Source organism: Marmota monax, unplaced genomic scaffold (genome assembly GCF_021218885.2).
Source record: "Marmota monax isolate L192 unplaced genomic scaffold, Marmota_monax_Labrador192_F-V1.1 WCK01_AAM20220418_F8-fsc00040, whole genome shotgun sequence".
NCBI lineage: Eukaryota > Metazoa > Chordata > Mammalia > Rodentia > Sciuridae > Marmota > Marmota monax.
Window position 1 is genome coordinate 14,068,144 of NW_026692782.1, and position 26,494 is coordinate 14,094,637.

At 44.7% G+C, this 26,494-nt stretch overlaps 2 protein-coding genes across 2 annotated transcripts in view; one reads left to right on the forward strand and one right to left on the reverse strand.

The window, feature by feature from the left end:
• Dock5 (dedicator of cytokinesis 5) overlaps positions 1–15,414 on the forward strand; it is a 186,785-nt gene extending 171,371 nt beyond the window's left edge. The window contains exons 49-52 of the mRNA XM_046447718.2: positions 6,869–7,037; positions 7,698–7,836; positions 8,630–8,730; positions 9,257–15,414. Of these exons, the coding sequence (XP_046303674.1) occupies positions 6,869–7,037; positions 7,698–7,836; positions 8,630–8,730; positions 9,257–9,361 (514 nt within the window). The 3' untranslated portion in view covers positions 9,362–15,414. The remainder of the gene's footprint in view (positions 1–6,868; positions 7,038–7,697; positions 7,837–8,629; positions 8,731–9,256) is intronic.
• A 1,781-nt stretch (positions 15,415–17,195) lies between these two features.
• Positions 17,196–19,940, reverse strand: Gnrh1 (gonadotropin releasing hormone 1). The gene is made up of 3 exons (XM_046447660.1): positions 19,800–19,940; positions 18,351–18,446; positions 17,196–17,237 (listed from the first exon to the last, which is right to left on the reverse strand). The coding sequence occupies exons 1-3, from the start codon at positions 19,938–19,940 to the stop codon at positions 17,196–17,198; spliced, it is 279 nt and encodes a 92-aa protein (XP_046303616.1).
• Between the last annotated feature and the right edge of the window lie 6,554 nt (positions 19,941–26,494).

Sequence of the window (26,494 nt, forward strand, 5' to 3'; positions counted from 1 at the left end):
CCCTACCACTCGGCCAGCTTCCGCCCCACCAGCAACCTGCCTGGCTACCCTGCCCTCGCCACCACACTGTGCTGTCTTCTTGATTTGGGCCAATCTGATAGAGGAAGAAGGTTATCTCGTATAGTATTTTCTGTTTCTTGTTGTTTTTCTTTCCTCTGTGTTGTGTAAAGTGGAGGCTCCTCTCTTTTGTTCAGTAGCCATTTGTATTTATTTTCTGTAAACGATGGTCCAGGACTTTCTATCCATTTTTCGGTTGGATTGTCAGCTTGGATTGTCGGCCTTTGTCTGTAACGAGTTGAGCTGTTTTCTCCCGATTACTTCTTTGTGTTTTGACTTCAGTTTTTTCCTTCTAATTTCTTATTGAAATATACATATATTATATATATATATATATATATATATATATATATATATATATATATATATATATATATTAATTTCAGAGTTTTAAATCACAATTAAAAGCCTTTTTCACTCTGAGATAACCAAAAGAGTTACTGGTTGTTTTCGTTGACTTTTAGAGTTTTGCTGTTCTCAGTTAAGTCTGTGATTCTTTGGGATTCATAAGCTGTGAAGTATGGAAGCACCTTTTTTCCCACAGGTGGTTACCCAGTTCTCCCCATAACATTTAGGGAGCAAACCATCTTTTTTCTGCTCACTTGAAATGTCGGTTTTATCACAAATGAGATTTCTGTATGTTCTTCCATCTCTTTGGGGGCCCTGCCCTCATTTCCTTCACGGACTTGTCTATTCGTGCCTTGGCACTGTGTGGTTTCAGATACCATAGATTTAAAATGTTTTTGATTGAGTTGGGGTTGTGGCTCAGTGGTAGAGCGCTTGCTTAGCACGTGTGAGGCACTGGGTTTGATTCTCAGCACCACATAAAAATAAATAAAGTAAAGGTCCACCAAGAACTAAAAAAAAAAAAAATTAAAAAGAAAATGTTTTTGATTTCTAATATTCTTTATCAGAATTTATCTAACTAGTTTTTCTCATTGCTCACTTTTGGATTCACTGGTCTAGAATGTTATTGCATTTTTATTGGGAACATGCTAAATTAATTGACTAATTTTGGAAAGTTTGATGGCTTTTAAATGTTGAGTCTTCCTTGCCAAAAACATGGGCTGCCTTTCCATGTGTTCAAATTTAAAATGTTCAAAAAGGAGTTGTTTATAGTTGCATCTTTCTACATCAGGTTACTACTTTTACACATTTGGGCGGGGGGGTGCTAGAGATTGAATCAGGGGCACTTAACCACATCCCCAGCCATTTTTAGTTTTTATTTTAGGGCCTCACTGAGTTGCTGAGGCTGACTTTGAGCTTTTGATCCTCCTGCCTCAGCCTCCCGAATGGCTGGGATGACAGATGTGTGCACCACCACACCCAGTTTATACAATATTTGACTAATTAAAAAATTAATATGTGTACAGGTATAAAGTATTTTAAATACTCGAAACTTTTAAAAATGTTTTACATCTTCATTACTCAGCAATAACTACTGTAAAAGTTTAGTTATTTGAAAATGAATATACCTATTTTATACCAATGAAAAACTATTTAGTGGCCTAGTGCTTAATTTAATATAAATGGTGAGTATTTACACATCATTAATTATTCAAGATAGTGTTAACTCACCCCTCATTGAAAGAATTCCCCACGCAAAGACACTTTGCCAGGAGAATTCCAATTTTATTGCAAAAAGCTGTGTGCTTATATAGAACCAAGGGGAAGATGGTAGGGCTTAGATAAATGGCAGGCAACCCGTTTATTGGCAAGTTCTTCCAAATATCAGCTCCGGAGCCCAGGAATTAGTTCTCATTGGGGCTAAGGTTCCCCGCCAGCGAGATTTGAAATTGGGGCCGGCAGGAGAGTTCACACGGGCGGGAACTTTTCGCGCCACTGCAGAAAAGAAGAAGAGGTCCTTAGGCGCCATGTTGGGGTTTTTTCTCTGGGGTATGGCTGCCTTTTATACTTTTCCCAACACTCATAAATTATTAATTCTGCATTATGATAATTACATCCTAAAAGTAACCTACCTGAATGGCACCCTACCTGTAAGTCAAATATTTAGTATTTCCTAAATTATTTATGCATTCTTTTTCATTGACATAGATATCTTCACATGTCCCCAATTATAGCGCAGACAGAGTTTGGTACTTCACTTTTCTTCCTTTTTATTTTCCATGCTGATGTGTCATTTTTAAATCCTTTTATTATTTTTTTATGGTGATATGCCATCACATCCTATGAATATGTCATAGTTGATCCTTCTCCTACTATTAAATATTGAAGCTGTATCATTATTTCTAAATGTTAACTCATATATATCATCATAAATTTGAATGGGAAATATTTACCTTGTATCAGTATAAAACATTTTTAAAAATTTATAGCAAGCATGTCCTTTTATGTAGCTTTGCAGTTGTTTATTTAGAATACATTTTTAGAAGTCATACATAACTTTGTCAGGGGTTGAACATCTTCTTGATGGTTCTTGGTATCAGATGTCAGTGTTTAATGCCATATGCCATCTGTGAATGATCACATTATTTTTAATCCCTAGAATCGATAGATATTAAACAATACCTGATTCATGTGTTTGTTTCTCACAATTTTTTTCATGCCTTAAAGAGATACTGCACACTATCTGAAAAGCAGGGACGTTCTGTTCTGTTCAGGAAGACTCTTGTCTTAAACTGTGTCTCATTGTAAAAAAGAGAAGTTTAGAGGCAGCTATTAGAATCAGAGGTACGGTGTGTGCCTTGGTTCCCCAGGTCCTTCACGTGCCGGCCCGGGTGAGGTGGGTTATTCCTCTGCCCACATTCCCCCCTGGGTTAGAAGTAGCAATAATACTTCCTAACATTTATCCAGAATGTTCCTGACAGGCAGCTCACACCAGTGGACACTCGTGACCCCACTTTTCCTAATACCCATGACATGTTGCAGTATTAACCTTGATGGTGGTTTTGCCTTCTGTGAAGGTGGTGCTGTTTTGTTGCGGGGGGAATGCCAGTGGGCCACGCTGCAGGCACAGGGGGTACCTGCTCAGGGCACAAGGAAAGCAAGAGACTGGAAAGAAATGCCCAGAAGGAAATGAGCACTCAGTGTTGGTGAGGGGCCAGGCTCCCAGTGCCAAGCAGGTGCTGAGAGCCACAGCCTAGTCAGAATGAAGCATGGCATTTTTGCCAGAAGGGAGTGGTTGAGAGGTGAAGCCAGCAAGCCATTGAGATGATGATGGTTATGTTAAGCTGTGTATTCAATTGTATATTAGACCCCTGCTGTCCGCCTTGGGAGCCAGCTACTTTGGAGTTCTCCTGGGGATTCCTGAGGAGTTCGTGTTGGTTGGGGAAGTTCCCCAGGAGGGATTTCAGGTTGGTGGTGTGCCTGGAAGGGCCACGTGGGTGGCGTTCATGGGAGTTCAGGCAATAAAGGAGTTCCTGTTTGAACCTACAAGTGCCTCGTGGTGGCGCGGTTATTTGGTGCCCAGCCAGACTGTGGCAAGCAGGCCTGCGGGTCTGAAGGGCAGCCCGGTGGCCGTAGCTAACAGAGCTCTAGTGTATGTTGAAATTCCCTGAGGGAGGAGGTCAGTGCGCGCACCCACAGAGGTGGGTATGTCAGTGTGTTATGCTTGAATTTGGGACCACAGGGACCCGAGATCGATGTAAGCAGCAAAGAGGTGTTTATTGCGAGCAACTATACTGTCTTTGACAGTATTGACAGTATTTGGGGTTATGGGCCAATTATGTTTTAGGATTTCCCTTAAATTGGTTTTGTCGGATGTCTCCTTGTGATCAGTGTTCAGTGTTCAGGTCACCGTTCTGTATGGTGGTGTGTCCTCCTCAGGACCCCCTCAGGTCTACCTGCTCCTTTCTGGTGATGTGAACTGATCACTTGCGCAGGTCATGGGTGGTACATTCCATGAATCTTAGTATGTGACCCTGAGAGGCCCCGAGAGCCCAGGGTTTGCAGCAGTTTTATACATTCTTTGGAGAAGGCAGGGACTTCACATACATCATAGCATCTCTTAGCAAATCATCACACACCTCGGGGAAAATCAAATAACAACTCTAAAACATGATTAGCACATTCACTGGCGGGAACAAGTTGGGTAGGGGTGATTGGTCAGTACAAAAGGGGTATTCATTTGAACTGATTGGTTTAAGCCAAAAGGGGTGTACGTGCTGAACTACATGGTTTCTCAACACCATAAACTACTGGGAGGGTCATCTGGCATCCCAGGTATTTCCCTGTCTCATGCTGATTGGTGGCTGCTAGGGGGTTGCTATGGATCCCACCTAGCCTGAATGAGTCAGGGACACCTGGTGCCACAGACCTCTCCTGTCATTTGTAGATAAACAACTTAGCAGGGTGGGAATGTGCCTAGGAGTGCTCTGTGGGTTTTTCCAAGGACAAAGGTGATGTCCCTTCCTTGGACAGACTTTGCTCTGAGGTAGAGGCTGGTTTTTCAAGTGACCACCGTCCTGGTGGCCAGCACACGGCATCAGACCATCCCGTTTATATCTCTTAAACACATTGCCATTTTTGTCAGTCATAGAAGAATGAGTCAGGGAAAATTGAAAAAAGTTATTTTTAAACTATTTTGGATTTATTAGGAAAAGTAGCCAAGTATGCATTATAAGAAGAAAAAAATTGGCACACCGCTCCTTGAGCCTTTGCTTTACTGATTTTTATGGCTGCGTCTTTTGGAGAAAATGTGGACCTACAGTCCCCCGGTCATTACCTTCATTCTCCCTCAGTGAAGTAGGACTGACAGAGTGGACACTGGGGCTGGGGGTTTCTGTCCCCCTCACACATTGCTGTGTGAGGTGATTCTTTCTGTTTGGTTTGGTTTGCTTGCTTTCGTTTGGATCTTTTTTGGAATTTAATTCTACAATCCTTTTTAAATTCAAAGATTGAAGATAAATGAGTGGCATCCCATTAAATATGCTAATGGTTGCCAGGTGTGCATTGGCATGCTCCTGGAATCCCAGTGACTTGGGAGGCTGAGTTAGGAGGATCACAAGTTCAAGGCTAGCCTCAGCAACTCTGTGAGACCTTATCTCAAAATAAAAAATAAAAAGGGGGTGGGGATGTAGCTCAGCGGTATAGCACCCCTGGGCTCAATCCCTGTTACTGGGACAAAAAAAAATAGCTCTTTCTGGTACTGAGGATGTGAGGCGAACCTATATTGACATGGCATTGCCACCACTACTCCCTAGTTTATTTTAGAAGTCACTTTTGGGGTGGTAAATTCCATGAATCTTAGTATGTATTAATGACACATCCGTCATTGCTGTGTCACACAGAAGAGTGTGACTCTTCACTGCCCTAAGAATCCTTGGTGCTTTTCCCTTTTATCCCTCCACACTTTCAATTTTTTTATGGAGCAAAATCTACTGAATTTTCAACAAACCAGGACTTATTGGCAGCTGTGAGCAATACTGTCATAAAGACGTAATACCCTTTTTTTGAGGTATTTTGCCCTGTGTCTCGGTCTCCATGCTGCCACGTCCTCCTCCACCCCACCCATCTGGTGTGAGAACCAGGCGGTCACCTCATGTAAACTCACTCGCGCTGGAGTAGTTCCAGGGTCAGGAACCAGGACGTCGCACGTGCGTCAGCTCCAACCCGTACTCCAGTTTTGTCAGCTGTACCCAGAGCATCTTCCATAGCAGTATCTGGTGCAGGATCCGGTTGAGATCCCATTCTCTCTGTAGCCATGGCTCTTTGCTCCCCTGATCTGGAATAGTTGCTTACTTTGTCTTTGACAGTATCGACAGTATTTGGGGTTATGGGCCAATTAGGTTTTAGGATTTCCCTTAAATTGGCTTTGTCGGATGTCTCCTTGTGCTCAGTGATCAGGTCACCGTTCTGTGTGGTGGTGTGTCCTCCTCAGGACCCCCTCAGGTCTACCTGCTCCTTTCTGGTGATGTGAACTGATCACTTGGGTAAGGTTTTGTTCATTTTCCTCTCGGCGTGTTTCCCATTTTTCATTTTGTAATTAATAAGTAACATATGGAGAGATGTTTTGAGACTTCCCTACTTCCCATCACTCTCTCCCCACTATACAACATCCAAGTATGAATCTTGAATGAATCAATTTTTATTATGGTACTTGAACATCTGTCATTATATTATCAGACTTTTAAAAGGTATTCATAGGTGCCAACCCCTATTCCAAGCTTTTGTAACACTCAGTGGAGTAGGTATTATTTTTATCTCCATTTCACAGATAAAGAAACTGAGGTGTGGAAGGTCGTGTGTCCGAGGTCACTCAGTTCAATGTAGGTAGGATTTGAACACAGGCACTCTGGCTCTGGAGTGGGTGCTCTTACCACTACATGGAGTTGGCCACTTACCTTCTACTTTATAGATCCTTTCTTTGCCTATGCATTTAATAAGGCCTTCTCTTCCTGGGATAAGTATCACTAGTACTTTTTCCATTTATTTGATGATCTCATTCATATACCTATTTTTTTTTTTTTTTTTTGTACCAGGGATTGAACTCAGGAACTCTTAACCACTAAACCGCAGCCCCAGCCCGTTTTTGTGTTTTATTTAGAGACAGGGTCTCACTGAGTTACTTAGGGCCTCACTAAATTGCTAAGGCTGGCTTTGAACTCATGATCCTCCTGCCTCAGCCTCCCGAGCTGCTGGGATGACAGGCGGGAGCCACTGTGCCCGGCCTCATTCCTGTACCTTTTATGATGAGATGTTTGTTCAGTTGGCAGTTGAAATTTCAGATCTAGAACCTGCACATGAAAGTCTGGGTGAAGATTAGGCTGAGGAGCTGGTAACCCTTGGTCCTTTTGGAGTGAATTTCAATGATTAGCATTCTGCCATATTTGTCCTTGTTCCTGGCTGATAGGTCAATCCTGGAGCCGCTTTTTGAGCGCAGGTCCTCATCAGGTGCCAGAGTGGAAGATCTGCCCCTCAAAGAGGACAGCGAGAACCGAATCGGCAAGTTCAAGAGAAAAGACTGGAATCTGAGCAAGTCCCAAGTCATTGCAGAGAAACATCCAGAACCCGATCTAATGGTAAAAGAAATTGCATCTATAGATGTTTATATATATTTTGAAGCACAAGGAGGTGTGTCACTGCCTGCCCTGCAGCCAGGCAGATCCCCTTGGCTCCAGAGCAGTGAGTCACCAGCTAGAAGCCTGGCTGCAGCTTGTCTCTCCAACAGCCTGTGGCTGTGCAGATCCCAGATGGTGGCAAGAAAAGCATGTGCAGAGAATTTCAGTCTCTAAGTCAATGCTGGCGCAAGATCTTGTACCCGCGACGTAAACATGTGGGTTGCTGCTCGGAGTTGTGGTTCTCACCACTGTGTTCCATGAGTCAGTCCAAACATTGTCGTTTCTTCTACATTAAAAAAAAAAATCATTTTTCTTCCATGAGCCACATCAAGTTGTTGTGGCAAGACCAGCTTTCCCTGAGAATCAGCGTGGCTTATTTCCAACTTAGATGACACAGTCCGACTGTGGTCAGGATCAAGCCAGTGGCCAGCCAGGAGGTGATCTGTGGTGCGGTGACTCCCCTTGAGGATCCCTGCCGTGGTGCCTGCCATGTGACAGCAGGTCCTGGAATCAAGCCCTTTGCAAATTTTTGCTCAGCAGAGAAGGCTGTTGAGAGCCCCACTAAGCTCAGCATTCCTCACTGGGACAATGTTTTTCTGTGTTTTCCTCCATGATTCTTAGAGTCCAGCCAGAAAAGTGCAGAGGCCAAAGAGTCTCCAACTGGTGGACAGTCGCTTAACGCCATTCCATGGTTCTTCGCCCCCTCAGTCGACGCCTCTGAGCCCACCTCCTCTCACTCCTAAGGCCACCAGGACCCTAAGTAAGTTTTCCTGTGTCTCAAGAATCCTTTTAGGTGGGAAATGGGGTATATTTATGAATCTGGATCATTTTTACTCAAACCAGCTACAAAGTCTGTGGGATTACTGTAAAACTGATGCAGTTCAGTGGTTGTGGGTACAACCACTGAGGGGGAATCACACAACCACTGAAAGTCCAAAATCCCTTTTCCTATTGCAAAGTTTTAAGGAAGGTAAATTCAGACTAGGACCAAACAGGAAGCAAGTAACTTAGGAACCGACCACTGCGTGGTTAGACCTGTTCAGGGAAAGAAGGCGGGGGACCCATTCCACAAACTCTACAAGGAGACCCAGCCTTGAAGAACATCACAAGGTGCCTACAGGCAATAATGGAGGATAAGTCTACCGCTGCCAGGAGGGACAGTGGCCAACCAGGAGTTCGACATATTTGGTAGGGTTTCCCAGAGGACATGGACCTTTCCGTAAGAACTTGGGCTATATCAGAGAATAGAGTAACACCCCAAATTCCTGGAAATAGTCTTATCTTCAGCTTAATGGCAAAACGCCCTGAACAAAAAAAAAAAAAAAAAAAAAAAAAAGGGATTTTTCACTCCAGAACTTCTTCTGACAAATGGAGGGTGCTCCCTTTGTCCTGAGGGTAAGAAGTTGTCTTCATCCTGTCCACAGAAACCACAGAAAATGGCGGCAGCAAATCTGATGGGCCAGGCTGGTCTGGGAGTCCGTGGTGGGCATTATTTCTCTGAGATGCCTCTGTAGATCCTTCTCTCAACCTCTGTCTCCTCTGTTGGTTTCCAGGCTCCCCGTCTTTGCAGACAGATGGGCTGGTGACTGCTGTTCCCCCTCCCCCTCCCCCCAAAAGCAAGCCCTACGAAAGCAGCCCGAGGACCTCCACCGAGGTAGGGAGCCCGTGCCTGAGGACGCGGTCACAGCACGGGGTTGATTCTCCAAGCGTTCCAGTTAGGTTTCCCATCTGTGAGTCCCTGTGGCCATCTGGGTTCCTCCCTGAGACCACAGAGATGGGAAGGAAAGACATACCAGTGGACCTTTTCATAAAACTGAGGCGGAACAGATCCCTGCCCCCCCACACTGGGGCCAGGGGACGAGATCCGTGAGCTCTCGTTGTTCACTTCTGAGTGACAGCCCTTGTCGAGTGGCCTCATGAACTTCCTTCTTTCAGGTTTGCTGGAGGGCTTTGTGGGTGGATGCCAGGCACCCGGTGCTGGGGAGTGTGTATGTGGAGGGGGAGATTAGCTCAAGGGGAACCAGGAGGACAAATGGGCTCAGTTCCCATTTGTCACCTTGCGGAGGCTGTGCAGATAAACACACAGCAGTTCAAAACTAAAGCAGAAGGTGGGGGACGTGGAGCAGGGCGGACTGAGGAGGCAAGAAGACTCATTCCTGTTTTCACGCGTCTGCCCACAGGTCGCACCCCCACTGCCTGTCCGAAGAGAAGCCAAAGCCCCACCGCCACCGCCTCCGAAGGCTCGGAAATCTGGCGTCCTTTCTTCTGAGCCTGGATCCCAGTGAGGACCTCGCCCCCTCCTTGCATCTCTGAGTGCCTTGGACAGCGGCTGCCTGAGAATTGGCCTTTGGGAGTGGGTGTCCTCATTACCAGGGGCTCCCTGCCGGTTGGTTGCATTTTCTGATCAGAGATGATGCTCACCAGCCCCAAACCGGTTTGTTCTCTCCAAGCTTCTCTTTGACAGCTGTTTGGAGCTGTGCAACCCTCCAGCCCACACGGAATTCCAAGGATTGGCCATGCCCCATGCATTTTTCAAGGAGAGTGCTCCTCCACCGTGATTGCGGAGACCCTGGGGTCTGCAGAAGCTGGGCCAGTCCCATAGCCTCAGCACCTGTGCTCTGGACAGATGGGTTTCTTGCTTTGCTTCTGAAAAGCTGCATTTGAGACTTGGTGGTTTCTCTCATCCTTGCACACCTATCCCATCCAGCGTCTGGGAAGAGACAGATGTCAGTACACTGTAGCAGCCAGCATATCCCTGTCTTTCTAATGTCTACTGTGTTTCCTTTGAGGAGAGAACACACATTTTTAATGGAGATTGGCTGCTTTCAGGTGTGAATGGCTGTTATCGCTGAAAAACCATGAACTCACCTTTGGCTTCACTGGATGGGTTCCCTGGCCCATGGCCCTCTGCACAGCAGCCGCTCCGCCTTACTAGGGATCCCTCTGAAGCTCTTTTGCACAGTTTCTTGTCCTTCCTCGGAGCTCAGTTCCCTGGCTGTGAGGGACCTGGGAGCCTGGGTTTGACAGCTTCTTTGCCAGCTCCCATTCGAATGCCCCACGTCCCCTGTCCACTTCCTGATTTTACCCTGGAGAGTACAGTGCAATATTTCCCTTTGATTATTTATTCCTTTTGATCATGGGATTAATTTGATTACTTGCTAATGGTACTAATGTCAGTACTTCTTTTCTGAACAAAAAAATGGGGTGACTTAGATAACCAAATATCACATAAGTTACAGACGTTTTGAGCTGGAAGGGTTTTAAAAGTCATACAAGGAGAGTCTCGCTTTGTAGATAAGGAAACTGAGGCTACACCCAGAAAGTGGTACTACAGATTTCTACTAATGACCCAGCTTGCTAGCATGGGCTGGGCCCGGAGACCACTGGGAGCTAGAGTGCACCCCCACCCAGTCCTCAGCACCTCGCCTCCGCTGGAACGGTATTTGAAGTGTCCCAGATATTTCACAGTATTGGGGTGTTGAAAGCAATGCCGAGAACTTCTTGATTGTGACTCTGAAGGTCAACGTGGCAGGGAGACTCCAGGGGTCTCTTCCATGACTAGGCCCAGAGTCCTTTCTCCAAGGCCAAGAGAGGGAAGGAGCCTGCAGCAGTAGACGCCGTCTGTCTCTGTGATGGGCTGCTCTCCCCACTGCCTTGTTAGGAGAGAAGTGCTGGCTCCCCTCACAGCCAAGGAAGCAAAAGCCTCCGTGACCTTGGCAGCGATGACCCCAGAACGAGTGTGCATCTTCCAGGAGTGCCTGGCAATCGGAGTTCTTCACCCCGACCCGGGAGCTCCTAAGTGGGATCGTGGAAACAAAGTGGACTTGGGAATCAAACCCATTTGGTCACAGTTCCCAGCCACGTCACCTGTTCACTTTGCAAGCTCCAAAAGGTGTTTGATTTTCTGAGCTTTCTTTTCTTGCTTTTAAAAATGGGGACAGTGCCTCGCACACAGGTTATTCGGGGGCTCAGGTGCAAGGGGACATGTGAAGGAGGAGGTACTTGTGTGATGGTGCTTTCCTCTTCTGACAGGCATGAGTAAGATCTGGAACTCTCCCAGGGCATTACTGACCAGAGAAGATGTGAGTGAGAGTGGAAGAGGGGTTAAGAGGAAAGAATCAGGCTGTGCAGAGGAAGGAAGGCACCTAGCCGGCTTCCTGGAAGGGACTGTAGGCCTCACCCTATCTGTTGATCTGCCATTGAAGTCCAAACATACAAACACAAGACTTGGGAGCCTGAGGCAGGAGGATAATATGTTCAAAGCCAGCCTCAGCAAAAACGAGGTGCTAAGCAACTCAGTGAGATCCTGTCTCTAAATAAAATACAAAAAAGGGCTGGGGATGTGGCTCAGGAGTCAAGTACCCCTGAGTTCGATCCCCAGTACCTGTCCCACCCCCACCCCCCACCCCCCCAAAAAAAAAACCCACAAGCCTCCAGCCTGTCCCTCCAGCAGAAGCAGTGAGTTTCCGGTCTGGTCTCTGGGCAGGGTGAGGGAGATGTGACCCACCAGTGTCCAGGTGGTGTCTCTCTCTTTTGTATGGAACATATATTTTCCATGTGACTCCTTTTCCATGTTGATGAGAATAAGAGTTCTCGACTCTTCAAACACAGAGGATCCCCGGTGGTGGTGTGGCAGAGACTGGCTTGCAGAGGACATTGGAAGGTTGTTTCCTTGGGAAGCCAGGGGATAGGCCAATGTTCATGACAGGAAGTCATAAATAATGTCTGTCCTGAGGTCAAAGAGGAAGCATGCCGAGGAGCACCTGATGACTATGGTAAATGTAGAAGAGCTGAGCCATAGGAGAAGAGGGAAGGGACTGGTCTTTGTTTTCCCAGAGACCTTAGCAAGACATTGAAATTAGCCCCCAAACTGCCACCACCTTTGTGAATACTGGTTTATGGTTTGTGTTGTTATCATTTATTTATCTCTCCCTCCCTGTCTATGCTGGTGTCTTTTGTCTTGCTTGGAGATGCTTTTTTCAAAGCAGTGTGGCATTCAGCACCTACGAAGTTGCTCTCGAAGGCCAGACCCACTGTTAACCCCTCAGGATTTAGCATTGGAGCGTATTTAGTGGAAACAGCCCAGAATACAAAAGCAGTTCCCTCTGGGTGCTGCAGGATTGCAAAGCCAGGGTGAAATTGAAACCCTAAATAGAGCTGCTGGGCATGGGTTGCTCACCTCCTCCACCTCCACCCGAGGCTCCGTGATGACGGTCATCTCCTCCTGCCAGGGAAACCCCTTATAAACCACAGCCACAATGCAAGTCCCAAGATGAAGCAAGGTGCCAAGCAGGATAGGAGGTGTCCCACCTTGGTCAACTCTCCAACCTGGAAGAGTCTCTCCCCTCTAGTTGGCCTCCAGATTGTGGGACAATTCAATTGAAAATGACATACAGTTCAGGGCACAAATCCTGGGAGTGTGGATGGATGGATTTCGAAATAGCTGCCCACCGTGTGTGTCAACACCTCTAGATTCACTTACCCACTTCCAGAAGGTACCCGTAGCACCATTTTGTGAATGGCATTTAGAAGGTCCTCTAAGGTCGTGCCTTCCTTCCTCACCCTTCTCAGGTGTAATGAAAAGGGGAGAAAACCCCACCATCAACATAGAGTTAAGACTATAGAGATGAGATCCATTTTAACAAGTCAATTTATAGGCACTTCCTAAGCCTCAGTTTCCTCGTCTGTAAAATAAACTGATATTTACATAATAGAGTCGGCATGATTTTCTTCAAATCCCTTCCAGCCTTAGCTTCTTTTATTTTAAGTGAGTCAGAAGGAAAATTCCTCACCAACTCACATGCACAAGGCCCTGGGCCCTGGGTTCAATCCCCAGCACGACCAAAAAAAAAAAAGGAAACATTCTTACTAAGGCTTTTAGGTCCATGCACTGGAATCCCCAATTTTTATCCCACATTGGTGCTTTGACCCACCTATACCTTAGCTCTTAAGATCAAAATATTGGCAGATATTAAAATAACGACTCTTGCACATATTTTTGAAATATTGACCTAAGTCACTGTAATTCTTTTCAGTAGCCTGTAAATGATGTCATTTCCACACTGTTCTTAAGACTCTGCCAACCTGACCCACCATGTCTAGACTTCCAGTTCATTTGAAGAATCATGCTTCTCTGTGTCCTTTGGTAAAAATCAGTTCCTTAGAGGCTTTCACTCTTCTGTCAGACAGTTGTTAAAACTAGAAAAAGTCAAGTTTCTCTTTGGGTGGGTTCAGAGCCCTCCATTTTAATCCACAAGAGGAACGAGAGTTTTCCTTTCATGTTCATGATTGCAGGCGGATTCTTCTGATCCAGCCAAAGCTGGTCTTGTGTGCATGCTGCCAAAGTCATCTATGAATCATTTTTTTGTGAGTCATTCATCCAAACCATTACAGCTACTCCTTTGACATGACTTTGTACCTAGTTAGGTTTTTAAACATGGACAGTTAGGAAGATGTGCATTGGTAGAAGAATTTTGTTCGGATTTGCTGTTATTTATTTTTTAAATTAAACATGGAGATGTATTTTAATGTTCATTATATGTTTAGTTTGTTATTACTTTTATTAATGAAATGAAATCATGAACTTGGAATTTTTCCTTCCTGACACCTCTTTGAAGACACATCACGCCCAGGCTCCCTCTGGCTGGTGTATTGTGGGTCCTCTTGGTTGAAACGTGTATCTTGGGGTCCTGGAATCATCTGTGCCCAGAAGTAATAAAAACTTCAGACCATTTGGTTATCCTCACGCCTCCTGTCCATGCCTTTGGCACCTGACCTGACGGTTTTCTGATGGCAGTTTATTTGATGTACGTAGGTTTTATTTCCTTCCTCATTCATCATGGGTAATTTGGCAGAGGTAAAGAGAGAAATGGAGAAGTTTAGAAAGACTGTCTCTCACAGGGGAAGGATAGGAACTGATTCTCAGCCTAGGGGGAAGGTTCTTTATTAACTAGGAAGAGGCCCCAGCCCAGCCCAGTCCAGTCCTATCAGCATTTTTGAGGGCGGGGAGTGGAACCCAGGCTCATATTTCATTCAGAGTTTCCATTTGTTCCAACACTAAGCCAAGGTTGAGAAATTGGTAGTTGGGCGTGTTTTGTAAAATCCATGCAGGTGGCTGATCAGGTTGGAGGGAGGGAGGTCCCATTGCAGCTGGAGGGACTTGTGTGTGTGTTTGAAAAAAGTTCCCCAATGATTTCAAACATTTGCAGTCTATTACTTTGTAAAAGCAAAGCAGTAATTCTCCACTGTCTGTCACCCATTTGCTGATTAAAAATGCACGTTTTTTTTTTTTTTTTTTTTGGTGGCACTGGGGATTGAACTCAGGGCCTTATGCATGCAAGGCAAGCACTGTACCCACTGAGCTACATCCCTAGCTCACCCCCCAGCCCCTTAAGAAATTCTACTTTAAAGTATCTTCCACTATCAGAATCACTAAGTGTTGTCAGCTTACACAGGGATTCTGGTTTTTTTCTCCAGTTATCTCTAGGGGGTGTTAAAGCTTTTAAAACTTTGGAAATGACCTATCTATTTTCAAGCCAATCCTTTTGCTACTTGATCATTTAAAGTCGCATACATTGGATAACTTATCACATTAAATGTGTGCTTTGATGTTTCCCCACCCTTTATTTTAAGAGGCTTATTTTGATATATTGATGAGCGAGTTCTTCAGATTCAGGAACATGTTTGACATATGAGTAAAGGGTTGTGTTTTTTTGTTTTTTGGTTGTTTGTTTGTTTGTTAACTGGGGATTGAACCTAAGGGTTCTTAACCACTGAGCCACATCCCCAGCCCTTTTTTATATTTTATTTAGGCACAGGTCTTGCTGAGTTGCTTAGGGCCTTGCTATGTTGCTGAGGCTGGCCCTGAACTTGCGATCTCTCTGCCTCAGCCTCCTGAGCCACTGGGATTACAGGTGTACACCACGTGATGGCACAAAGGGGCTATTTTAACTCTCCTCCTTCCCCTTGGTCATTTGGGAATCAAGTGGACTCAAGAGGCTCACGTAAACTGCAAACCACCAGTGCCACCAGGAGCCAGTAACACCAGCGCCAGGCAGACGGATGAGCATTTCTCACCTTCAGGGAGGCCTGCAGCTGGCTCCAAAGAGATTGCCCCAGAGAAGAAGAGTGACAGAGGACACCTGATGCTTCAAGCAGGACACGTACATGAAGTGGGAGTGGGACTTTTTGGAAAATGTGTTCATTAATGTAAAGATTGTAAATTATATTGTTTTTGTAAAAGCAGTTACTGAGTGATTGGCAGATGGAAGCCTGTCATCCTGACTTGTATCTATCTATTGACTAATAAAATAATGCAGTTATGCTTTTGTTCCATAAAGCAGATTGTGGACACATCATTATCGAATTTTATTGAAGTGGGAGTGAAGAAGTTCTTTAAGTTTTAGAGATTCTTCAAATGGAGACACTTGGGAAGTCCAGCTTTGTGCAGACACAAATATTTTATTAAAAAGGGAGGGTCTGCTCCACAGTGGGATGCTTCTGACCTTTGTTGAATTTCCTAGCACAGGTGTCCCTCTTTTTGAAGGCGGAGGGACAGGGAGTTAGAAACAGGCTTCATTTGTCTGATTAAAAGAGGCAAAAGGGCCTAGAACTTTCCCATGTTAATTTGTTGCTTAGACTTGATCTGAAAATTGAGTTTTTCAGATGGTCTCGTAGCCATCTGGAAGTTAGGACAATAAATGAACATATTGGGGTCACAGTCTCAGGGAGAACTGGCCACCAGTAGAAGTAAGCTGACACCTGAGCTCCAGTGACCTGTTTCAGCAAAATAACCAGCATCCAAGGACGGAGCTTCACTGGCTGCTCGGCCCCATCCAGTACAGGAGCAGTGGATGTGGAACCAGGCAGAACCGAGGGGTTCACCTTAGCCCTCTGAACCTAACATTCCTCGTTTTTTAAGTTAAGACAGTAGCATCTATTTACCACCGGTTGTTTACTGAAAATATCAGTGCACCGACCTAGCACAGAGCCCACCTTTGGTCTTTGTGTGGCGTTGAGTAGCGGTGAAGTTGAGGGGCCAGGGACAGGAAACACCAGGATGCCCTCTTGTGCAAAATACCAAAAAGAATCAAGCAGATAAACATTTATTTTTAGGCATGGGTCCCTTCTGTGGTTGGAATGTGGTTTGTCCCCAAAGATTTGTGTGCTGGAAGCTTGGTCCCCAAGGTCAAGGTCGAGGTAGCCCCACCACCAGAAGGCACTAACGCCTGCCTCACAAGCATTCAATCTGTGGGGCTGAAGTAATTGCCATGAGAGTGGATTGGAGTCAGGTGAGGTCAGCCCACATTTGGCCTCTTCCACACACCTGTCCACTTTTGCACCTGTTCCTTCCAGGTGATTCCATCCACCATGTGAAGACAGTGTGAAGCCCTCTCCAGAGGAGGCCTCCAGAGCTTGGACTGATCAGCCTTCAACACTGAGCCCAAATAAGCCTCTCCTCCTTAACATGTACCAGTCTCTGTTATTTTGTTATAGCAACAGAAGGCAAATTAAGACAGTCCCGACCTTCAATTGTGCACTGCTTGGACAGATCATATGGAGCGAAAAAGAACACTGGACCAAGAGTCCTGTGAGGCCCCCTCTTCCCGCAGGCCTCACTGGAGCTCCAGCTGGCCTTCAGAGGAGGTAGGTACAATACAGGGAGGGAACTTCTTTCCAAGTGGCAGGAAGCCTTAGCCATGGCTCTATCTTAACTTCTGTAGAGAATGGTCAAGATGGAATTGCAGTCCTATAGAATGTGAATCAGCTTTTTCTGGCCTGGGCCAATATGCAGCCATTCTCCTCGTGCATGCAGAGGAGACAGATGAGAACCATCAGAAAGATCCCTTTAGTCCACAATAGACATTATGTCCTCTCCTTTCCCATCTGCCACCAGTACACACATGGAGGGATCCTTCAGAAGGAGCAAAGTCCCTCCCCACCTGAGCTCAGAGTGAGGGAAAGACTTTGCACTTATACCATTTTATTCCCAACACAACACTTTATTGTGAACTATGTGGCGCTTGGTGTAAGAATTTCTGAAATTCACACGATTTACAGATAGGGAATGGGTCACAGATTTCAATGTCAAGGTTTGTCCATCCTTCTGGCCTAGTAGATTTAAATCTTCTTCTGCCCAGTTTCCTCTTCAATCAGACCTTCCTGGAAAATGTAACAAATAGATCAAGGTCGTGCTGAGTCACTTAACCTCATTACATTAAAAAAGGAGGAAAGTCCCATTCATCATCAGGTACTAGAAAATGCTAGGTAGGAAGGATAGACTGTATCTTTTTAAGCCTCTTGGTAAACAATCTAATAATAGGTTAAGGATTAGATATATGGAAGAAGATGAAAGAAAGGTCTCATCATTCAGTTGTCTATTAAACCAGCCTTGGCTTCAATTCCTTCGTAATGTCATATTTGGGAAATTTAACAGCTTGCTATTTTTTTTTTAGCATATGCATGATTTCTTTAAAGAAAGAAAGGAAATAAAAATGAGTACCCACTTTTTTCTCTGTCCTGTGGGTATGGAAGTTGCAGTCACTGGAGAAATTTGAAAAATATAGCTTATTCTCATTTATGATTTTTTGGACTTTCCCAGGCTATAATTGAAAATGAACCATGTTTTCTGACTGTGCAAGTAAGCGGTCCATGGAGCTCAGAGAATGCTCACATTGAATTAAAGTTTTGATTTCTGCACTTAACTTGTTTTATACTTTTTTTTTCAAACCATGTTACATTAGTAGACTGCCACTTGGGGGGGGGATTTAGTCTTCATAGAGAACTGGAAATAAAATCTGTGGCTCTGAGCAGTAAATTTTTGAGTTTGAATTATTTTAATCCAAAGGGGGAATTAAATTTAGAACACCATTTTTAGTGCCCACATTTTGTAGGGCCCTGAAAAACCATCCTAGAACAATTGCTGAATCAAATGGCATGTAGAAATCAGCACAGAGAAGAATATTTGAGGGGGTTGGTGAATGTACTTGGAGAATTAAAGTATGGCAGTGGGAAGACATTCTTATAGATCCTCCCAAAGGCTGGAGCCAGGATTAGCAGATAAAGCTCATAGAAGGATTTCAACTCAACTAAAGGGGGGACAAAGGTCCAGCCATGAGTCTAATCACTGAGTGGGAACGTCATTAAATAGTGAGGTCCGAGGCACAGGTGGGGTCCTGGCAGGAGGTAAGTCCCACAGCGGGCAAGTGTGGTCATAAGTGGTACCCAAGGGCCAGTCCATCTGAGAAGCTCCATGTTAGGATCACTGTAACTCACCAGAATTCCTCTCAGGTCCCTGATGGGGGACCGTGGCTGGTGGATGGTGCATTCCAAGGTTTGGGGTTCCGCCAGCTGATCAACTTCTTTGGCTATCTGAAAAAAAAAATATGACCCATGGAGATGGAGATGAGAAAACAAAATGGCATTCTCCGTTGCCACCAGAAATTGCGAGTGAAGTCTAGAGGCTGTGGGGCTCAGTGGGAAGCTGGAATAACTTCAGTATTAGGAAGGGGACTTGGAGGACGTGAGGCATTTTTATAGCTGGAGTGGAGGTCTGGAGGCAGTGCAGATGAGAGGAGACCGTGTTCTCTCCTTAGAGATGATGAGACTGAAGAACTGTGAATCTCATGAAGAGGCAGCCCAAGTATTTATAGTTGTGAAGAGGAATGTTTTTTATTTTCTAGTTTTTAATGTGTCATAGTTTAATGAGATTTGCCTCACATATGATATATGGAGAAGAGACTTCAGATCCTGGGGTTTCTTTATCTTTGTTATTTCTCAAAAACAACAACAACAACAACAAAAAACCCAAAACAAAAACAAAAATGGTATTTCTTTTCAATGAAAACTGAATGGTTTTGAGTTTTTCCACTTACATTTCCCATTCATAGCCCTATGATATTTTTTGGATTAATGAACTATAATCCTCATCCATCCCTGAGAAGTCATATTTTATAAACAAAAAGAAAGAAAGAAAAAACCATGGTAATGCTGGTGCTAGTGTGTAATCTCCTCTGTATGAAATTTTTTTTTTTAAGAGAGAGAGAGAATTTTAATATTTATTTTTTAGGTTTCTTTTTGGCGGATACAACATTTGTTTGTATGTGGTGCTGAGGATCGAACCCGGGCCGCACGCATGCCAGGCGAGCGCGCTACCGCTTGAGCCACATCCCCAGCCCTCTGTATGAAATTAAATCCAGCATGTTCTCTACCCCATTGCCTTGTCTTAAATTTGTTAACTCCCACTTCCTTGCTTAAATGCTTCTATGGGTGAAAAGAAATCTAGAGCATACCTCCTCCATAAGGACACCTACTTACACGTTTTGAAATATACTACTGATCTAATATTGTAGATTTAGATGAAATAGAAAAAAAATAAGCAGAAATTTTAAGATTATCTTTCCCAAAGGCAAAGAATCACCTGTTAGAGACCCCGGATTTCCCCCAGTTATTCTAATTCCCGTGGAACTGCACCCACGGAGGGCATGACTGACGTCCTGCATGGTTGTATTCCCCCGGTGTTTGCTGTGCTCTGTTTCATCAGCACCTGACTGAACTGAAAGTAGAAATTGGACTTGACCTTTGTAAGAGTCCTTTCCTCCTGACCTAGCCAGGGTGGAGTACAGCCTAGTGCCACACTGGATCTTTTATTTGGTTAAGTTGAACCAAATAAGCTAAGTCTTATCAAAATAAGTCTTATTTTGAAGCCGAGAGAGAGAAACTCACCTCTTGAAAAGAATCAGACAAACTTTCTGCATTTCTCTTTCCTCCAGGGCGCAATCCATAGGACCAATGCTGGCTGGAACAGCCCTGCACACACAGGGTCAGCAGGAGGAGTCCAGCCAGGAGTTTGGGAGTGGGCTCCATTCTAAGGAACTTCAAAGCACAATCAAAACAGACCCAGACTGAACTCTCAGTGAAAACAGACCACAAAGAACTCTGGATGACAAGACCCACATCTATATCACGAACCTGTGGAAAGTGTAAGTTACACTCCTAATTTTACACACAGACCTCTGTTTGACTGTTTTGAGTTTCCTAGCCACTGGGGACCAAAATCAGAATGTTAAGCTCACATATTCAGTATTTTTTTGTGCCAAAGGAGTCATGATTATTTTGATTGCTTGTTTGGATATCTAAAACCCAAGACCTCCTCCCTGATCAAATGTGTCTTTTCACCTTCCCATTTCCCCATTTTCCGGTTGGTTTCAACTATTCCATTTAAAAGAATTGCGCCACCTGCTCCACTCTGCTGCACAGCCCCTGCTAGGTGTCTCTGGCTGAAGGTGCTGGACTGCAAATGGCTACACTATGGGATTGATGCATTTTTCTGACTCTTCTCTCTAGTCTTTCAAGCATTACTGCTGTGAGAGACCAGCTGTGAGAGCAAGAAAGGACTCAACCCACTTCGAAGTGGTGAGTCGCAGAGCCCATGCTTTCCTTTCCAAGGAAAGGAATACAGGCTTCCTATTGAGCTGATGAAATGTGTCTTCAGACTAACTTTCATTTGATGGGGAAGAGGCTAAAGTCCAAGTAGCACAGTTCATTGGGTCTTGGGTGTCCTAAAGGCCCAATCTCTGCAGCTGGCCGTGATAAGGTCAGTGAAGGACAAGCCTGCTTTATACACCCGTCTGGCCTGGACTAAACCTTTGGGGTGTAAAGTGCCCCAAGGACACATGATAGCATGCAAGCTCAGACTAACACAACAGACTGACAGCTTTACAAGTACAAAGCATTTTACCTGTTTGGAGGCAAAGTGTCACAAGGATCCCAAGCTGCCTTTGAGGTGTGTTGAGTTCTGTGACTTTTCTACTCACCTCGCTTCCTTTTTATATGAAACTTTTCCAGGACATCGAAATTGTCCCCACTGGTAAATTGTGCTGCCCATGGAGTTTAGTGTTTTTTAATAGTAATTTTTTTTAAATCCTCACATAAAGCCCTTTAATGGTGTATGTAATTGGAACACCCGCTGGCGTAGCCGTTAAATTCACTTAAGTCTGGCCATTAAAACCTCAGCTAAAATTTTTATAGCTGAGGTCACCATCCACAGAGATTAAAATCCAGCTAGGCTGGAGTCCCTTGAGGAAACTGACAGACCTATCAAGGGTTCAAGGAAAAGAGATGTCTTAGAGTAAGCTAAACCAAATGCACGTACAGAAACTTCCACCAAGGAGGCTACGCAGTAAATATAGATAGGTCATAGGGGCTAGTCTAAGCTTTTAGATGGCCTACTTGTAAAAGGAAGGATTTAAACCACATAATCCTAGAATTACTTTCAGTTTTAAAAATCTGATTTATTAATAAGTGGTTATTGGGGCTGGGATTGTGGTTCAGTGGTAGAGTGCTCGCCTAGCACACACAAAGCCTTGGGTTTGATCCTCAGCAGCACATAAAAATCAATAAATAAAATAAAGATATTGTGTCCAACTACAACTAAAAAAAAAAAAGTCGTTATTGGCACTATGCCAAGTCTATTTAGGATTCTGTAAATGGGAAATTCCCCAGCTTTCTACCCACCAGGGCCCCTCTTTGACTATTGTTATTTTATTTTTATTGTTTTGGTACCAAGGATTCAACTCAAGGGGTCTTAACCACTGAGCCATATCCCTAGCTCTTTTTATTTTTTTATTTTGAGACAGGGTCTCACTAAGTTGCTTAGGACCTTGCTAAGTTGCTGAGACTGGTCTCAAACTTGCGATCCTCCTGTCTCAGCCCCCCAAGCCACTCACTGGGATTACAGGTGTACTCTACCATGTCCAACCCTCCTTGACTATTCTTGAAAGCCTTTCAAAACATTAAAAAAGTAAGAAAAACTCTAATAGTTATTGGGCAGACTTAGGTGGACAGATCAACTCATTTTAGAAGTTGATAGAGTCAATATGTGCAAATCACTGTGCTGAGCATGTTATGTTCGAATTCGGGACCCCCAAAAGACCACCAGAGACCAAGATTGATGTAAACACCAAAGAGGTGTTTCTTGCCAGCTAGCTCAGTCCTCCGCGCACACACACAGCAACTGGTGACCCTGAGAGGCCCCGAGCCCAGGGTTTGCAGCAGTTTTATACATTCTTTGTAGAAGGCAGGGACTTCACATACATCATAGCATCTCTTAGCAAATCATCACACACCTCGGGGAAAATCAAATAACAACTCTAAAACATGATTAGCACATTCACTGGCGGGAACAAGTTGGGTAGCGGTGATTGGTCAGCACAAAAGGGGTATTCATTTGAACTGATTGGTTTAAGCCAAAAGGGGTGTAGTGCTGAACTACATGGTTTCTCAACACCATAAACTACTGGGAGGGTCCTTTGGCATCCCAGGTATTTCCCTGTCTCATGCTGATTGGTGGCTGCTAGGGGGCTGCTATGGATCCCCACCTAGTCTGACTGAGTCAGGGACACCTGGCACAGCAGATCTCTCCTGTTATTTGTAGATAAACCACTTAGTAGAGTGGGAATGTGCCTAGGGGTGCTCTGTGGGTCTTTCCAAGGACAAAGGCCATGGCCCTTCCTTGGACAGGCTTTGCTCTGAGGTAGAGGCTGGTTTTTCAAGCAGTGAGCACAAAGATGAGAAATAATGGTTGCCTGGCATGTGAATAAGACCAAGGTCACTCATCTAACATTGTGGCAAAGTGAAGAACATCATCCACTTTTTTTTTAACAGTGTTTTATTATGTTGCTTTGTTATGCTCGAATTTGGGACCCCCTAAAGACCACCAGAGACCAAGATCAATGTAAGCAGCAAAGAGGTATTTATTGCGAGCGAGCTCGGTCCTCTGCGCACACACAGCAACAGGTGACACTAAGAGGCCCCAAGCTCAGGGTTTGCAGCATTTTTATACATTCTTTGGAGAAGGCAGGGACCCCCTACATACATCATAGCATCTCTTAGCAAATCATCACACACCGCGGGAAAATCATACAACAACTCTAAAACATGAAAGAATCTGGAAAGAATTATTGGTTAGTTCAAGGGGTTGACGACTTAAAATTGATTGGAAGGGGGGTATCGGGGTACGTGCCAAACTGCAGGGCTTCTAGTTTAGATACTGGTCATCACACCTAGGTGGGGGCCATCTGGAATTTCAGATATGTAGATCTCTTGGCCTATCTTAGGTGATCACCATCTGGGCTTTTCCAAGAACTGTTTCCACAGAGCTTTTCTGTAGTATTTTCCTGACTTTTAGGACTACAGTAGGTCAGAGGTTAAGTTTCAGAGCAAAATGAGGCCCCAAGCAGAATGAAATTACTTAGGTCTTTCATTCCCCCATTTCTTTTTTTTCTGGTGGGGGGGTACCTTGGAAGCCAATCATGGGTTCCTCTGAGTGAGCTTATAGGATTCAGTTCTATTATTTCTGTCTAGGGGCTGATATTGGGCCCTCAACACCATTAACTGGACTGTAATCGATCCTTTCCTTTACAAAGGCTACAAACTTATTTATAATACAGGGTCCTACTATTAGGGCAAGCATAATTACAAGTAAGGGTCCAACCAAAGCTGAAATTAAAGTTGTGAGCCAGGGGAATAGTCCGCTTCTCCAATCCTTCCTGTACTCTGGCTATTGATTGTCTGATTACCCCGGAATGGTTTACGTAAAAACAACATTCTTCCCCTAGCGCTGCACAAAGTCCTCCTTGTTGTAAAAAGACTAAATCTAAGCCCCTTCAATTTTGAAGCATAACTTCTGCAAGGGATGCATGTGATTCCTCCAAATGTTTCACCTGTCTCTGTAGCTCTTGGATGTCCTCATCTATGGCTTCCCTCAGACTGGAAAAATAGGAGCGCTGTTCAATCAGGGCCGTTGTTCCAGTTTCCACTCCTACTGCTCCTAACAGGGTTCCTACGGTTAATATGGCTACAGCTACTTCTCTATTTACCTTCCTTTGTAATTCCTTACTTTCTAATCTGAGTATCACTTCTTCTTCAGAGTGGTAAATTAATCTGGGTATAAGTTGAACCATAACACAAAATCCATTGGTATGGTTGAGCACAGCCGTGTGAGCACAGGGGGGAAGGCCTGTGTCACATGCCCACCAACTGTTTTCTGATGGTAATAGATAAGTCATTTGGGAAGTCTGATTGCATAAATGCTGCAAGAGAGGGTGGTGGGTTTCCCACACAGCTGCCTTTTCCAATAACCTTCTTTAAGCTAAGTCCAGATTCCACTGGTTCCCAACGGCAGTCCTGTACTTTGCTAGTCAGTGTATAACTTCCTGGGAGAGCTATCCCCTCATAAAGGGGGAGTTGCATATCATAACACATCCAACAGGACTCTGTCACCTGGGGCTGGGTTTTGTTCACAACATCATAGGTTTTTAGCAGTAGTTTCCGCAAGGGAGCTCCCAAGGTGTTCTCCTCTGAAATGCTGGGCACAAGTAGGTGGGGCAGTTCAGGTGGAGAGTTTAGGTCCCTTTCCTCAGGGATCCTCTGGGTAGTCTTAGGTATTTGGGTACTTTTAGGCATAATGGGGTGAATCTGACTTGTATCCAGGAGTTCTCATTATCTGGTCTGGAGTATTTTACTAAGTTACTTCTGGTAACCTCCCAGGCTCCAGACCCTCCCACACTAGTCGCACATCCCCATTGCTTGCAATAATATTCTGTAGAACTCCCACATTCTGGAGGGGCACATGTACCAGGTGTCCATTTTACAGGGAGGACCATTTGAGCCATCAGAGCTAAGGTACCTCTTTCTCATATAATGGATGGGTATGTCAAAGCCTTTTTGTTTTGTTTGTTTCCATGACCCCTCAGCCAACTGGCAAAGATCGAACTCTAAGTCCGGGAACCATATCTGGGGTCCTTCCTGAGTTGCCAAGACTATGTTATGTCCAGTTGCTGGATTCTGGATTACCCAGGTCCACTTATGTGGAAAATGGGGGTTATTACAATGAACAGTACTAATGTAAGCAAGAATAAGCAGCCAGCCTAATAATAGCATCCTAACTAGGGTTTAAACGCCTTATCTTTTTTTTTTTTTTTCTTTCTTTGCCTTATCTTAAGTTTAAGAAAATTGTTCTTATGGCAAGTAACTTGCCACTTGGAGTTCGAATCGGGAATGAAGTCGCTCCTCACAGAGGATGGGTCCGCTGGCTTTGCATGAGAGTAGTGGATCCAGGTGGCGATTCAACCTTGAGAGCGGTGGGCTTTGTGAGGATCACAACGTATGGTCCCTTCCAGCGAGGTTGCAGTGAGTCCTGTCATGTCTCTTTATGTAGACCCAGTCTCCGGGATGGAAGCTGTGCGGCTGAGGAGGGGGTCCTGTCTCCTACAGAGCTTTGAGGTGGGGCCACACGTCCTGGTGGGCTTGTTGCAGGGCTTTTAGGGAACATAAGAGGTCAGAGTCATCAAATTCTACAAGCAGGTGTTCAGACAAGCAGGGAATTATAGGGAGGGGTATGCCAAACATAATTTCAAAGGGAGTGGCTCCTAATTTATAAGGGGAATTTTGTACCCTATACAGGGCATAGGGAAAGGAGGGCTACCCAGTCTCTGCCAGTCTCCATGGTCCATTTGGTTAGGGTCTCTTTTAGAGTTCTATTCATTCTCTCTATTTGTCCTGAACTTTGGGGTCTGTAAGCACAATGCAATTTCCAATCTGCCCCAAGAATAGACATGAGTCCCTGACTTACCTTAGACACAAAGGCCGGTCCATTATCCGACCCTATCAAGACTGGGAAGCTGTACCTGGGTAAGATGTCTTCCAGCAACTTCTTAACTACTACTGTAAGGGTCCGGCGAAGCGTCGGAGGAAGAGACCACCAAGAGACTGACTCATGCAATTGTCCAGTGCGCTGGGGCTCCGTGCTCACTCAAGAAGGGAGAGCAGCCCAGAGCCCCCAGCTGGGGCTGAGCACTGTTTAAGTACACTTTTTGGAGAGGGCAGAGGCTTTGCATCAGGACAAATCATCATCAAACAACAATTCTTAAACTTGATTAGTACATTCATTGGTGGGAACAGGTCGGGTGGGGGGGTTGATTGGTCACTCCTAAGCGGGGTACACTTTCAAACTGATTGGTTCGGGCCCTGTATGCCTACGTGACAAGCTGCACAGGGCCCTAGGCTATTAATCAACTAAATGGCCAGTAGGGCATTGTCTTAACTGCCTCAGGAATTTCAGGTTCTGGGTGTAGCAGAGGAACTTAACAATACCTAGTACTTCACTTTTTAACTCAGGCCTTGCAGCTTAGGAACTTTACAATGCCCGGTCTTTTACATTTTAACTTCAATTTCTTTTACCCTTACACTACTTGAGCTGTCTCACGCTTGGTTGGAAATGCTTCTACCCATCCTGAAAGGGTATCTATAAAAACTAGAAGGTACTTATATCCATATTTGCCACCAACCATTAAGGCACTGAGTCATAGGCAGTTCTTTAATCCATTCTAAATCCTCCTTGGAATATAGTGGCATTTCTG